This window comes from Bidens hawaiensis, unplaced genomic scaffold (assembly GCF_021521415.1).
Source record: "Bidens hawaiensis isolate Kalapana, Puna unplaced genomic scaffold, B.hawaiensis_p1.1 tig00018841_1, whole genome shotgun sequence".
NCBI lineage: Eukaryota > Viridiplantae > Streptophyta > Magnoliopsida > Asterales > Asteraceae > Bidens > Bidens hawaiensis.
Genome location: NW_027492862.1, coordinates 131,251 through 145,215, shown reverse-complemented (window position 1 = coordinate 145,215; position 13,965 = coordinate 131,251). Strand labels below are relative to the sequence as shown.

Here is a 13,965-nt window from a genome sequence, read left to right as displayed (position 1 = left end):
CATCACTAGTGATGGAAATTAGTGGAATGAGGTGACATGCTTGTATTGGTGGGAGCAAGTGATGGTTTTTAAACCACCCCCACCCCCACCCCCACCCCCACCCCATACAACTACCACTGCTACTTTGATTTTAAAAGGAAAAAAGATAAAAAAAAAAATACTATTTTCTTTTCCAAGAATACTGTCCTCACAATCCGCGTCCTCTTCCAGCTGTAGAAACAAAAACCAAGGTGAGACTCACTTTCTCAAATCTCAAGCGGTTGGTTTCCAATTATTATACAAATTCTGAACACGTCAATGGCTTCTTCATCCTCATCTTCTCACTGTCGATCGTGTAAATATGACGTGTTTCTTAGTTTTAGAGGAGAAGACACCCGCAAGACATTTGTGGATCATCTATATTCGAGTCTTAAACAGCACCTAATCCGTGTTTACAAGGATGATGAAGCACTTCCCCGAGGCGAATCCATCCATGAATCCTTGTTTGAGGCTGTAGAAGAATCACAAATTGCTGTAATAATATTCTCCAAAAACTATGCGGATTCTTCTTGGTGTTTGGAAGAGCTTGCACATATTATGAAATGCAGGGATGAGAGAGAGCTAATTGTTATACCCGTATTTTATGATGTGGAACCCACTGAAGTGAGAAGTCAAAAAAGGAAATTTGGAGAAGCATTTGCCAAACAGGAGGTGAAGAATGTCACCAGAGCTGAAATATGGAGAAAAGCACTTGTTGATGCGAGTAACATCGCTGGATGGGAGCCCAAGAACATTGCCGATGGGTAATATTTTTTTATCTAATGCGCGAGTGTAGTAAACGTGTTTTTACCGTTGAAAGTTAATCTTGAAACGTCTGATGGTTAAGGTGTCAAGTTTGATTTTAGTGTTGTTATTTTTAGTATTAGTTTTATTTTAGTATTGTTTGTTTTGGTCTGATACGTTGAATGGTAAGAAATCGAGTCATATAAGGAAACACGGTTTCCAATTAGAATTTTTTTTTCTTGTTTGCTAAGCTAGAGCCATGATCTGGTGTTTGATCACATAGCCGATTGTCTTCGAGTGTTATTTTTGGTACAAGTTTTCTGTTCATAATACATCCATTTTTACTGACTACTGTGTATGCCAAAACGTGCCGGGCTAGATCTTTGTCTAAGCTACTCCTTTTAATTAAAAGGGATCGAACTTAAGTTAACTCGTTTTAAAGCTTTTGTGTAAATCTCGAGCTTAGCTTTGGTTTGACTTGTTTGTGAGACGGGCCTAAATGAGCCAAAGTTGTGCTCAGGTAATTAGAGTTCTGATCACTTCAACTCGTTCTTTCTTAGGAACCTCAGTAGTTGTGTTAGTCAAAATTTCACTCTAGCCAAAAAAAGTTGCTACGTCTGATTGTTTTGTGTGCATAGATTCAAAATTCATTTTTATATTTATTAGGCCCGTAAAGATAATGAACTCGTAATTTAGTTAGATTGTTTTGGGCTCTGTTGGAATTGGATTGATGGATGTCTCAGAGTTATTTTTATTATATACCTGGCTTTGGATCACTCTTCCAATTCATGAAATTCTAAGTTTAAATTCGAACTAGCTTCAGTTTAGTTAAAGATCTCAAATTTGTTTGTAACTCGTTCTTTTTAGTTTGTTGATACAATAATTTTCCATATGATACACAGGCATGAATCACAGTTCGTCAAAAAAATTGTGGATGCAATTTTGGATAAATTGTTCATGTTAAATTCATGTGTTGATGAAGACCTTGTTGGAATGAGGGCTCGCTTTCAAGATTTAGAATCACTGTTAGACCTTGGGTCAGGGGGTGTGTGCATGGTCGGGATATGGGGGGTTGGGGGTGGTGGTAAGACTACTCTTGCAACATCCGTTTATATGGAAATTTCCAAACATTTTCAAGGTCGTTGTATTGTGGAGAATGTTCGAGAGGAAGCGAACAAGTATAGGTTGAATAAACTGCAAGAGAATATTTTATCAACTCTTTTCAAAATAGAAGTGAATGTACATAGTGTTGTGGAAGGAAAACACAGGATGAAAAGTATGTTATGTCGTAGAAAAGTGTTGGTACTTCTTGATGATGTCGACAACCTTAGCCAACTAGAGGCATTAGCCGGAAAACATAACTGGTTTGGTAGTGGGAGCAGAATAATAATCACAAGTAGAGATGAACATTTGCTAAGAGCCCACAAGGTAGACCATGTCTATCCTGTCACATTATTATCAGATTATGAGGCTATCCAACTATTTAAAAGACATGCATATAATGAAGAAGACCCTGTAGAAGATTACGGGGCCCTTTCATTACGTGTGGTCTCTTATGCTGCTGGTCTTCCATTGGCAATTAAGATTTTGGGTTCTTTTCTATATGACAAAAACAAGAAAGAGTGGATGAGTACCTTGGACAGACTAAAACATATTCCAGAAATGAAAATAGTGGAAAAGCTAAAAATTAGCTACGATGGACTTAAAACAATGGAGAAAGAGTTATTTTTGGACATTGCATGTTTCTTTAGACGAGGTTGGACCATAGATGATGCAATAGAGATATTTGAAGCTTGCGATTTTCACCCAGAAATAGGGATAAAGGTGTTGAGACAAAAATCCCTCATTACTGTATATGACACCGAGTTTGGTGTTAGCTTTGATATGCATGATCTGGTCCAAGAAATGGGACACTACATTGTTAGAGGGGAGCATCCTAAGAATTCCGAAGAGCATAGTAGAGTTTGGAAACGTGATGAACTCAAAGAGATGTGTTTTGGGGACGCAACAAGGGTAAATGTTATGCTTTTAAAAGGATACATTATCTTATTTGTGTAGTTCATGATACTCAGCTCATACATATTTCCTCTTTATTGCAGGAAAATAACAAGATTGAAGCCATGCTATATGAGCCTTTACCTGCACTCCCCTGGAAAACTCGTGATCATGATTATTCATTACCCTTATGTAAGCTTGTTTCAAACATGAAGAAACTAAGGTGGCTTAGTGTGTCTACTATGAGTCAGGATGGGGATGAAGGGCCTAATTTTCTGTCAAATGAGTTGCGTTATATTGAATGGTATGGTTATCCTGCAAGAAGTCCGTTCCTGAGCGGTTTCCTACCAATGAAGCTTGTTGTTCTAAAATTGAGTGATAGCAAGCAAAAAGAACTTTGGAAGGGTTACCAGGTATTTCATTAGCTTCGTGCAAATAAAATTTCAGCAATTACACAATTAAAAAGCCGGTAAAATGTGAGTTTTCTTATATATGTAAGACATTAAAGATTATTTAGTTTATTAAAAGAAATAATTCCTTTAGTTTGGAAATACAAAAGGCGAGATCTAGTTTATGGAAAAAAAAAATTAAATGCTAGTGTAGCATGACTTGAAAATTGCTACAAGCCATTCTATTTCACCAACTTCTTTCTAGAAATTTAAAACTAAATAAGGTTTAAGTTTATTAGATAATCATATAGTTCTACACCTATCCAATATAACACATAAATTCTTTTAGTATTGGAGTGTACATGAGAACATTAATATCGTGCCAATATGATTACTAATAACATTAAAATAATTTTTAATGTTAAACGATATTTTGTGACTTTATTTGGTATTTTCTTTCTTTTTAATGTAAGTTAACTTTAACTTTAAAATAGAAAAAAAGCAGAAAAAAGATATAGTCTTAAAAGAAATACCAAGGGAATTTGGATTTTGGAAGACACAATGCTCGATCTCCGTTTCTCACCACAAGATATATACAACTTAAATATTGGATCATACTAGTTATCAAAAACTCTTATATTAACTCGTCCATACTTTGTAGCATCTACCACATTTGAAAGTGCTTAAACTCGTTCGCATGGAGAAGCTATTTAGCACACCAAATTTTGATGGTCTCCCGCATCTTAAAAAACTGACACTCCATTCCTGTAAGGAGTTGGAAGAGATTCACCCATCATTTGAAAATCATACAAGTCTCGAATACTTAGAGGTGTTTAACTGCCGCAAGCTTAAAAGGCTTCCAGCAATTCGTCAGATGAAAAACATCAAGTATCTACTAATAACGGCATGTTATTTGAAAGACGAAGATATGCCATGTGGTATTGGTGAGTTATCGAATTTAGAAGAGCTAAATCTAAGTTGTAACAGTTTTGCACGACTAGATTTTAGCCTCTCGCAACTTACTCGACTCAAAAGCCTCAACCTATCATTTTGTGACAAGCTTCTTGATTTGCCCGAGCTTCCATCAAGTTTAGCTATTCTCACAATTTACCAATGTAAGTCACTGACTCTCGTTGAAGATTTTTACAAAAATTGTAAACAGTTATGTCAAGTCTCACTTATAGATGGGTGGAGTGACAGATTACTAAAATTCTTGCTTAAGGTATCTCTCTTCTTTTGAAAATCAATTATGTAATTCCATATATAGGCTGTATATATATATATAATGAATCAGTGTTGATCAATTAGGGAAAGGCTATTGAACATGGCTCTATGCATCTCCAAGTTGAAGGCTGTGAGATTCCAAAGGGGTTTAGACCACATTTGCTTAGAGGAAGGCGTTGTAGATTGGAACTTCCAGAGAACTGGTGCAATGACTTCTCCGGTTTCTTAATGTGTGTCGTTACTTCATACGACTCTTTCGCTATTCCATATCGTATATGGATAAGTATGAAGCAGGTTAGTGGTGACGATTCTGAAGATGATGTGATTTGGGAGGAGAGTGACGGCGATAAGTATATGACATGGGTGTGGTATGTTTCATTTGGTTTACTGAGTCACACTGCTTGGTGGAATCAAACATACAAAGCTCTTTCTTTTGAAAATGAATTTGACACTTGTAGTGGTTTTGGAGTTACACTAGTTGAGAAGAAATGTAGAAGTGGTCTAACAGAAACATCAATGGATTCTTCTTCTCAGTATGCACCTAAGATCAAAATTCAACATGACTCGGCATCTGAACTAACAATATCCTGAAGTCCATATAAATGAACATGACTCGGCATCCAAATTAACTTTTGAGTTTCAAATGTTTTTAATTGTATAAGTCAACTGGTAGCAAATTTGCGATGCAATAAATTAATTAGATTTTTGGAAGCATATATAAGTCCCGGTTTCGGGTATTGGAAAAACACCTTTTTAAAATGAATTAACTATTGAGTTTCTTTTGAAAATGAATTTGACACTTAAAAATGGGTATTTTTTAGGTAATTTTCAGGTATAGATTGGGTATTTGAAAAAACCTGGTTTCGGGTATTGGAAAAACCCGCTTCCGGGTATGGAACTGGTTCTTGTTTTCGGGTATTACAGGGTACAAGTCGGGCCCAGTACGGGTTTTGATACTGAAATACATACCCTATCTGTACCCTACGGATAGGGTCGGGTACGGGTTCAGGTATAAAAAACCCGGTTCCTGGTTTTTTTCGGGTCCGGTTCTAAGTTCGGATTTTTTGTGCACCTCTGTCTACTACTACTTCACAACTTATCACGTAAATATAGTTGAAAATTCTTTTTAGAAGACAATTTTTCTATATGACAATTTAGTATATATATTAATTTGGAGCCGTATAGGGAGAAGAAGCGCGACCTTCATATAGTGTTTATTGACCTAGAAAAGGCGTACGATAGTGTGCCACGCCAAGTGCTTTGGGACTGCCTGGAGGGTAGAGGGGTCCAGAGGAAATATATAGAGATAATTATAGATATGTATGCCAGGAGTGCTACAAGTGTCCGTGCACCCCCACTGACCTCTTTGCTGTGGAGGTAGGCCTCCACCAGGGGTCAGCGTTGAGCCAATTTCTTTTTGCAGTAGTCTTGGACGAGTTGTCAAAATCGATTCAGGAGACACTCCTGTGGTGCATGATGTTCGCAGACGATATTGTGTTAGTTGCTGAGAAAAAACAAGATCTTAACATGAGACTAGAGGAGTGGCGAACAACATTAGAGGGAAAAGGTTTAAGGATTAGTCGCTCCAAAACGGAGTACCTGCATTGTGATTTTGACGGAGTAAATGGCAATGAGGACATCCAGATCACCATCGAAGGGCACGTGGTTCCGCAAGTAACGAAGTTCAAGTACCTAGGATCGTTTGTTCAGAGCGATAGGGAGTTAGACAGTGATGTGGCCCATCGAGTTCAGGTAAGATGGTGTAGATGGAGAGCAGCCACATGTGTATAGGTGTATTGTGCGACAAGAGATTCCCAACTTAACTAAAGGGAAAGTTTTATAGGGTCGCAGTTAGACCTGCAATGTTATATGGAACAGATTGTTGGGCCATCAAGAAGACACAAGAGCGGAAGATGAAAGTAGCAGAGATGAGAATGATACGCTGGATGTGTGGGCACACAAAGTTAGACAGAATAAGAAACGGTGTGTTTCGGGAGAGATTAGGGGTAGCTAACAAATCAGACAAAATAAGAGAATGGAGATTGAGATGGTTTGAACATGTGAAGAGAAGACAGATAACGAATCATGTAAGGTCCGTAAAAAACATTACTATAGAAGGGAGGAAGGGTAGAGACCGACCTAAATTGACTTGGGATGAGAGGATTAGGTGTGATTTGCTAGACCTGAACCTCTCTGAGGACATGGTTGAGAATATGAATTCTTTGAGACGTAGAATTAAGGTTAATGATGTCTAGGGAGAAAATAGTAACTCAGGGGCTTTTCTCTACCTTATTTTTTGTCACACGCCATTATGTTATTCTCTTTTCTTATATATATATATGTATATATACACGAAGTTTATTCTTATTATTTCAATATATCTATATATTATTATCATTATTATTACTAAGTGTTATTATTATTTATATTATTGTTAAACTTGGATTGTCTTTTATATCCTCTCATATATTTTTAGAGTTGAGGGTCTCTCTGAAAGCCACCTCTCTATTTTATTGAATAGAGGTAAGGTGTGCCTATATTCCACCCTCCCTAGACCCTACTTATAGCTTTGCTATCGGTGGGGATTTCTGGGTATGATCGATCGATTTGATTAATTTGGAGCCGTAATATGAAGTGTGTGGTTGATAGATTCATAAAGAAATTAGGAATGTCTTTTAATATATAAAAAAAAGTAACAAATAAAACCCTAAAACTTTGTTACAAACTTGTAGGAAGAGTTAAACTTTTTTAGTCGTGTCGTGTGCCGTCTTTTTAAAACATACGATATATATTTGTGAATAATGTATTATATAGTTTGGCACACTATATAAAATGCAAAAGACAAAGCCACAAGACACATACATGTAACTTTCATTTTGTTCTAGCGCCTTGCTAGGTATATATGCCCTTCAAAATTAAAACATATCCAAACTTCGGAATGTAAATGTATGTAGATGTCATATGTGACTAAACATTATCTATTTTATTCGTGTATCACAGTTGGAAATGTAAATGTATGTAATATACGTGACCACGAATCCGCGTATTTTATGATTATGTTCATTTTTTTTTCCTAACTATTAAAATATAACAATAAAAAATGGTTAGATTTTTCCCCCTCTTATATCATATCAAAGCTGATAACATCATATCAAAGATACACTATCGTCTACTGTTATTGTACTCGTACCATAAATTTGTTGCACATGATACATGCAAGTAATTAGTTGTACTGTCTATTCACGTTTTGAATATATTATGAAACCATGATTATATGAAGAATATGAACAATCACAATATTAGAAGAAGAATAGAATCAAACACACATTGTCAGCTAGTTCTAGAAATACATTTAATTACAATTATATGTAAGGCATAACTTATGGAGAGAATATTATCCTTGATATGCCCCCGCAAGATGGACGACTGTAGGATACGTCCAATCTTGAATAAAAGTAGATATTGTGGTATGTAAGAAAAGTTGATGAAGCAAAGACATGATTCGTAGGTTTTTATTTATTTATTTATTTTAGAGGGGAATAGTGACGGACTAGTGCGTCACCGAAAATTGACGGAATAGGGCGTCGCCGAAAAATATTTTATTGGTGGAGGGGAATAGTGGGTTGACAGAACAGTGCATCGCCGGAATATATTTTAGTTGTGGAGAGAACAGTGGGTCGACGGAACAGTGCGTCGCTGAAAAATATTTTATTGGTGGTGGGGAGCAGTGGGTCGCCGGAACACTGCGTCGGTCGGAAGTATTTTAGAGGTGGTAGGGGACAGTGGTTCAACGGAACAGTGCGTCGCCGAAAAATATTTTAGTGGTAGAGGGGAATAGTGGTAGTGGTGGTGGTGGTGGTGGTGGTGGTGGTGTTTGAATGAGTAATATTGTGATAGTAGGGGAGAATATTGGAGTAGAGAAAGAGGAAAGGAGATTGATGGCCACAGGATCAAGAACTTCTCGCTGGAGATATAAGCTTTGATACCATATTAACATTTTGAATATATTATGAAACCACGATTATATGAAGAATATGAACAATCACAATATTAAAAGAAGAATAGAATCAAACACACATTGTCTATTACAATAAGACATATATACAAGAATTGGAAGCTAATTCTAGAAATACATTTAATTACAATTATATGTAAGGCATAACTTATGGAGAGAATATCTCCATCGTTGATTAGCTATGATTTGTGAGATTGCATTAATTATTATCCTTGATACTATCAACTAGTTTTTTTTTTCTTTTAATTATTTTTTTATTTTTTTACACTTGAATCCACATTCAATACCTGAGTTAGCCTTTTTAAAACGGGATGCCAACCGTCCGTACTGAAATTGACGCTGCAGGTTTTAAATCCGAAATCTCAAAGATCCCAAGACTTAACTATTACCCCCACGCTATTTGACCAGAATACCAATTGCCATGTCAGGCGTTAGCTACTTCATATAATATATGAATGAAACACACAAAACTTTCATTTAATAAAAATCGACATGACATTTTGGCATAACATGTTATCATCAAAAGTCCAAAACAAGTTTAAACTTTTAGTAACCTAGATCCAAATACTCCCACTTAAACATAACTTAATCGTTTGTTTTATCAGTGTGTTAATTGTAAATCGTATATTCCAATTCCTAAACAATAAATAATAAATGATTTTTTCCCTTTCCTTTTTTTTATAAATTAAATAGCTTATTAGCTTCCCTTGTATAAGCTTGAATTCTGGCCTTCTTGGTCAGAAATAAATGTGTTGGGTTTAGAGTAAAAAAAACGGTGACGCAAAAAGCACATGCAAATGAAAAAGATAGGATGGTTTGTATATAATGAAATGAATCTATGAGACGTGTCATGTTTTCACCCATGACCGGCATGTTAGTCTAGTAGTATGGTATCCTCCTTACAAAAAGTGAGACAGTGAGTGGTGGCGAAGCTTGGACACGAATGCTGGGGTTCGGACTCAAATGTATAAAGGTTTTCATAAATTAGGGGGGGTGGGGGGTTCAATTTTCTTTTTTTGTCGAAAACAGGTAAATTTATACTACGTATAAAAAATTCGGACAAAAAACAACTAAATTTTCACTACTGCGTGGGAAAACAGGAAGACGCCGCCACCCCTAACACTCACTATGTTTCGCCCGTGATAGTGAGTTCAAATAATTGCAAATACAAGATTTAGAGGATTTTAGAAATCTTAACATTCTAGATTGGAGTTAGTATGATTTATTTGTTGTGTATAAATTAATTATATAACAATATTCTCAATAAAAACTCTCAACATGACATATTATATAAACTAGGATAGAGCCCGTGTAATACACTGGTGACTAAAAAAATAAAACAAAATGTAATTTTGTGAATCTATAACAATTAAGAAAAAGAAAAGACTTAACATAAATTCATCCTAGTTGAGTTGGTAAGCCAAAAGCATTTTAAAAACAAGATAGTGAGTTTGGTTCCCACCAACAACATTTTTTTTTATTTTATCATTCATGAAGGGGAAATTGAAAAAATAGAAACTTATACACATGGCACCCTATGTGGAGGAGGGTCTAACCGAATGACATATAGATTCATTTTCTTGCTTTAATAATACAGATACATAAACATTTCAAGATTTTAAAGTAACTTGTTATATATATATAGGATTAAGTTCATTTCAGAAGTGATTTTTATAGCGAGAAGTGTAAGAAGTGATCTCAACCATTAGATTATTAATCAATGGTTGAAACATTATTGTATTTATTGTAATTAATAAAATTTGAAAGGCATTAAAATAAATATGAAAAGGCTAGTTTAGGTAGAATAAAATATAATTAATTATTTAATTTATCTCATCTATCCCTAAATAAAAGCTCAAAGCATAAATATTCAAAGTTATGATTTGTAAGTTACAAATTATTTATTTAATTATATGTTAGTGTAAGATCTAATTTTGTTCTTTTTTCATCAATAAACAACTTTTAATTTATAAGATTTAAGCAAAATAGTATCTTCATCATTGATTACTCTTTTAAAAAAATAATAATAAATTGAATATTTGTAAGACGGAAAAAATGTGTACGAAGAAATTGAAAATGTGTAGGAAAACAAATAAGATGTGTATGAGAAAATTAAAGATGTGTAGGAAAATTTTGAAGATGTGTAGGAAGAAATTAAATATGCGTAGGAAAAAATTGAAGATGTGTAGGACGAAAAAAAAGTGTACGACGAATGTAGCTGTGTAGGAAAAAAATATGTTGTGTATGAGAAAATTAAATATGTGTGGGAAAAAAATTAAGATGTGTATGAGATCATTAATGTTGTGTAGGAAGAAATTGAATATGCGTAGGAAACAATTAAAGATAATGTAGTTGTGTAGGAAAAAATATGTTGTGTATGAGAAAATAAAATGTGTGTAGGGAAAAACTTAAGATGTGTATGAGAAAATTAATGATGTGTAGAAAGAAATTGAATATGCGTAGGAAACAATAGAAGATGTGTAGGACGAAAAGAATAGGTACGAAGAAATTGAAAATGTGCATGAAAAAAATTAAGACGTGTATGAAAAAATTAAAGATATTTATGAAAATTTTGAAGAGATGTAGGAAAAAATTATAGTTGTGTAGGGTGAACTCAAAAGATAGGGTAAAAAAGATAAATTTATTGTATTATAGATTTATTAATTTTTTAAATCTTTTAGTTATTGTGATTAGATTAATATATTAGTTAGAAATGTAACTTATGTGGTTTAATTATATATATATTAATTAGAGAGAGAATGCATTTATATTACTTTAATACCTTTTTCATATATTTTTAATGATGGAAGATTGAAAATTAGATGAGTGGCCCATATTGACTTATCGTACTTCTCATTATAACTTGACTTCTCGCAAGATCCATCCCATATATATATATATATATGCTAGGTTAAAGGCATTTCTGTTTTTACTATTGCATTCTTTCATTCAACCTTTAATGAAACACAACTAAATATATTAAATTACTTAAACTAAATTATATAAAATGAAAATTCGTTCAAATTAAAAAAATAACCTACAAAGTAAATTTTTTTTACAAAAAGATAAATAAAACAAGTTTTATAAATTAAAAACAAAAAATAAAATTAAAAACATAAATAATTTTGCAAAATCTAAGGTCGTAAGAGCATTTCCAACCCATATTTTCATAAAAACATAAATTATTTGAGACTAACTATAAGGACCTTAAAGGAGAAATTAATTAGTTAAGGGATTAACTTGACAATTTAACAAAACAAAACAACAGAAGCGACCTGTAAAGTCATGCCATGACCCCGTCTTCATTCATTTTCTCCAACAACCACCTACAAGGCTATTCATTATTTTGGAGGTTTTAAAGCCCATTCGAAGTGTCATGTTAGCACCACGTGGATACCAGGGGTTTTAAAACCTCAAACTATAATATCCATCTATGGTTTAACGCCTCTAAAGGCTTTAAATCTATTTTTTTTCATAAAACAAAAAATCAACACAATAAAATAAAATAAAATAATAATAAAAAGCAAACTAAATAAAAAACTAAATTAAATTTAAAAACATATAAAAAAAACTAAAAAAAAGTTACAACTATTTTTAGTCGTCGCTATAATTTTGCTTGGTCCTCCAAAGACAATAACCAAACCCGATCGAAGACCGTGCTTCATTTCCCCTAGCTTCTTCGTGTTCTTAATAAATTAGCAAGTTTCTCATCATCGTTTAGTGTTGAGATCAGCTCTGGCTCATCGTTGTACTCGCCTTGAAAAATTGCTCTACCCGAGTCCTCCGATATCATATTATGCAAGATATGCAGGTGTATATTATGTTTCTTAACTTATCCATTTGGTGAAAACGAACCGGTTGTCTAATGATAGACCAACGTTTCTTTAATACCCCGAATGCCCTTTCGATGTCCTTTCTAGAGGACTCGTGTTTTTTCTTGAAATATTGACGTTTAATGTCAGTCAGGCACGCAAAGCTAAGAACCAGTGTGGCCACTCTGGATAAATATCATCGACTAGATAATATCTGTATTCGTAGTTGACATCATTCGTGGAAAATGAGATGTCGGGTGCAACTCTGTCTCTGCCGTAGTAAAAAATAGGGGACGAATGAATCATAGCTACACTGTTTGCACCGGACATCCCAAAAAATGTATGCTATATTCAAAGATCAAATGATGCGACCGCCTAAAGCATAATTGTTGGGTCATGATGATCACCCCGATGATATTGACCTTGCAAGCAACTGAGCAGGCTTCCCAAGGCCAGTGTGTTCAATCTAAGCTACCAAGCATCCCAGAAAACCGCATTTCCGTCCCTCGGTGGTGTTCCCCAAACGCCGCCCCCTTTACCGCCCATAGCGAGGAGTCTAAATGGGTTGATTCCATCAGATTGCCAAGGAGTAAGAAAAGGCTCATTGATGGCTAGATGCTATTGTTTTTGTCCGGTTAGTGGACTATGGATCCAAGAAAGAGTCATTATTTAATGCTTTGGTTACTGTTTGTTTTTATGGTTTTTTTAGTAGGAATCGTAGTTCTAATATTTCTTGGGTTGAGTGGCTACAAAATCCACTCATGTTTGTAAAAGTTCTTAATAAAATCCGTTGTTAAAATTAAAAACAGAAGTATGAATGTATGATGAAAATGTAGGGTTTCAATGTATATATCTATGTATATGTTCAATTCAAAACCATCAAATCGATAATGAATCACCATCCTTTATCCTTGTGTTTTTTTAGTTTGTATTTAATTGGAGCAGTTAATATATGCCATGGGTCATTTGGCTTATATGGAAAAGTTTTTAACTTTTGCTAGAAAAAGAGGTAACTATTATAAAATAGTAATATGCTTTTTTAATAGTATATTTATATATTTATAACATTGTTACTTGTTTTAACTAACCTCCCGTTTAACAATGGTGTATTGATTTTAACTGAATATTAAAAAGAAAAAAAAATTAATTGGTAGGTTTGCAATTAACCACACCATTGACCCCCCCCCCCCCTCCTCTCTTCTCCGTTAAAGCCCATTGGCGCCCCTCAGTGGCACCCGTATAATTGTCTTGGCGCCTTCCCTTGATGAGCTGGAGACACCTTGCACAAACTACTACACACAACCTCATGTTGGCTCTCTGTCTTTTCAGCATGTCGAATATATTTATGCATGCAGACCTATAAACGAGTCAAGCTACTTGTGAGCTACTCAAGTTCGACTCGCAAAAATACTGAATCAAGCCGAGCTTAAATGATCCGGGTCTAAAAATAAACACATTTAATAAATGATCCCAAACCGGCTTGCGAGCCAAAACAAGCCTATCATTTATATAGTTTCTATTAAATATAGTGGCAGGTTCAAAAGAAACCATAAAAATGTAGGAAACTAAGGAACCATTTCTATTACAAGTAAAAAAAATAATAAAAAAACGCATTTTTACATGTAAAAAACGCATTTTTACATGATCTTTTTAGCGCTTTTACATATAAACACATAAACACATGTATGATGTATAACCGTTTTCATAAAGAAAAGTTCTCTTTTTTTAAAAAAATAAAAATCAGCCAAAAAAAGGTAAAAAAAATATA

At 34.3% G+C, this 13,965-nt stretch overlaps 1 protein-coding gene across 1 annotated transcript; it reads left to right on the top strand.

The window, feature by feature from the left end:
- Window positions 1–281: 281 nt before the first annotated feature.
- On the top strand, window positions 282–5,026 carry LOC143557154 (disease resistance protein Roq1-like). Its single transcript, XM_077046292.1, has 5 exons — window positions 282–782; window positions 1,665–2,775; window positions 2,862–3,170; window positions 3,808–4,368; window positions 4,455–5,026. The coding sequence occupies exons 1-5, from the start codon at window positions 298–300 to the stop codon at window positions 4,959–4,961; spliced, it is 2,973 nt and encodes a 990-aa protein (XP_076902407.1). The 5' UTR covers window positions 282–297; the 3' UTR covers window positions 4,962–5,026.
- The last annotated feature ends 8,939 nt before the right edge of the window (window positions 5,027–13,965 follow it).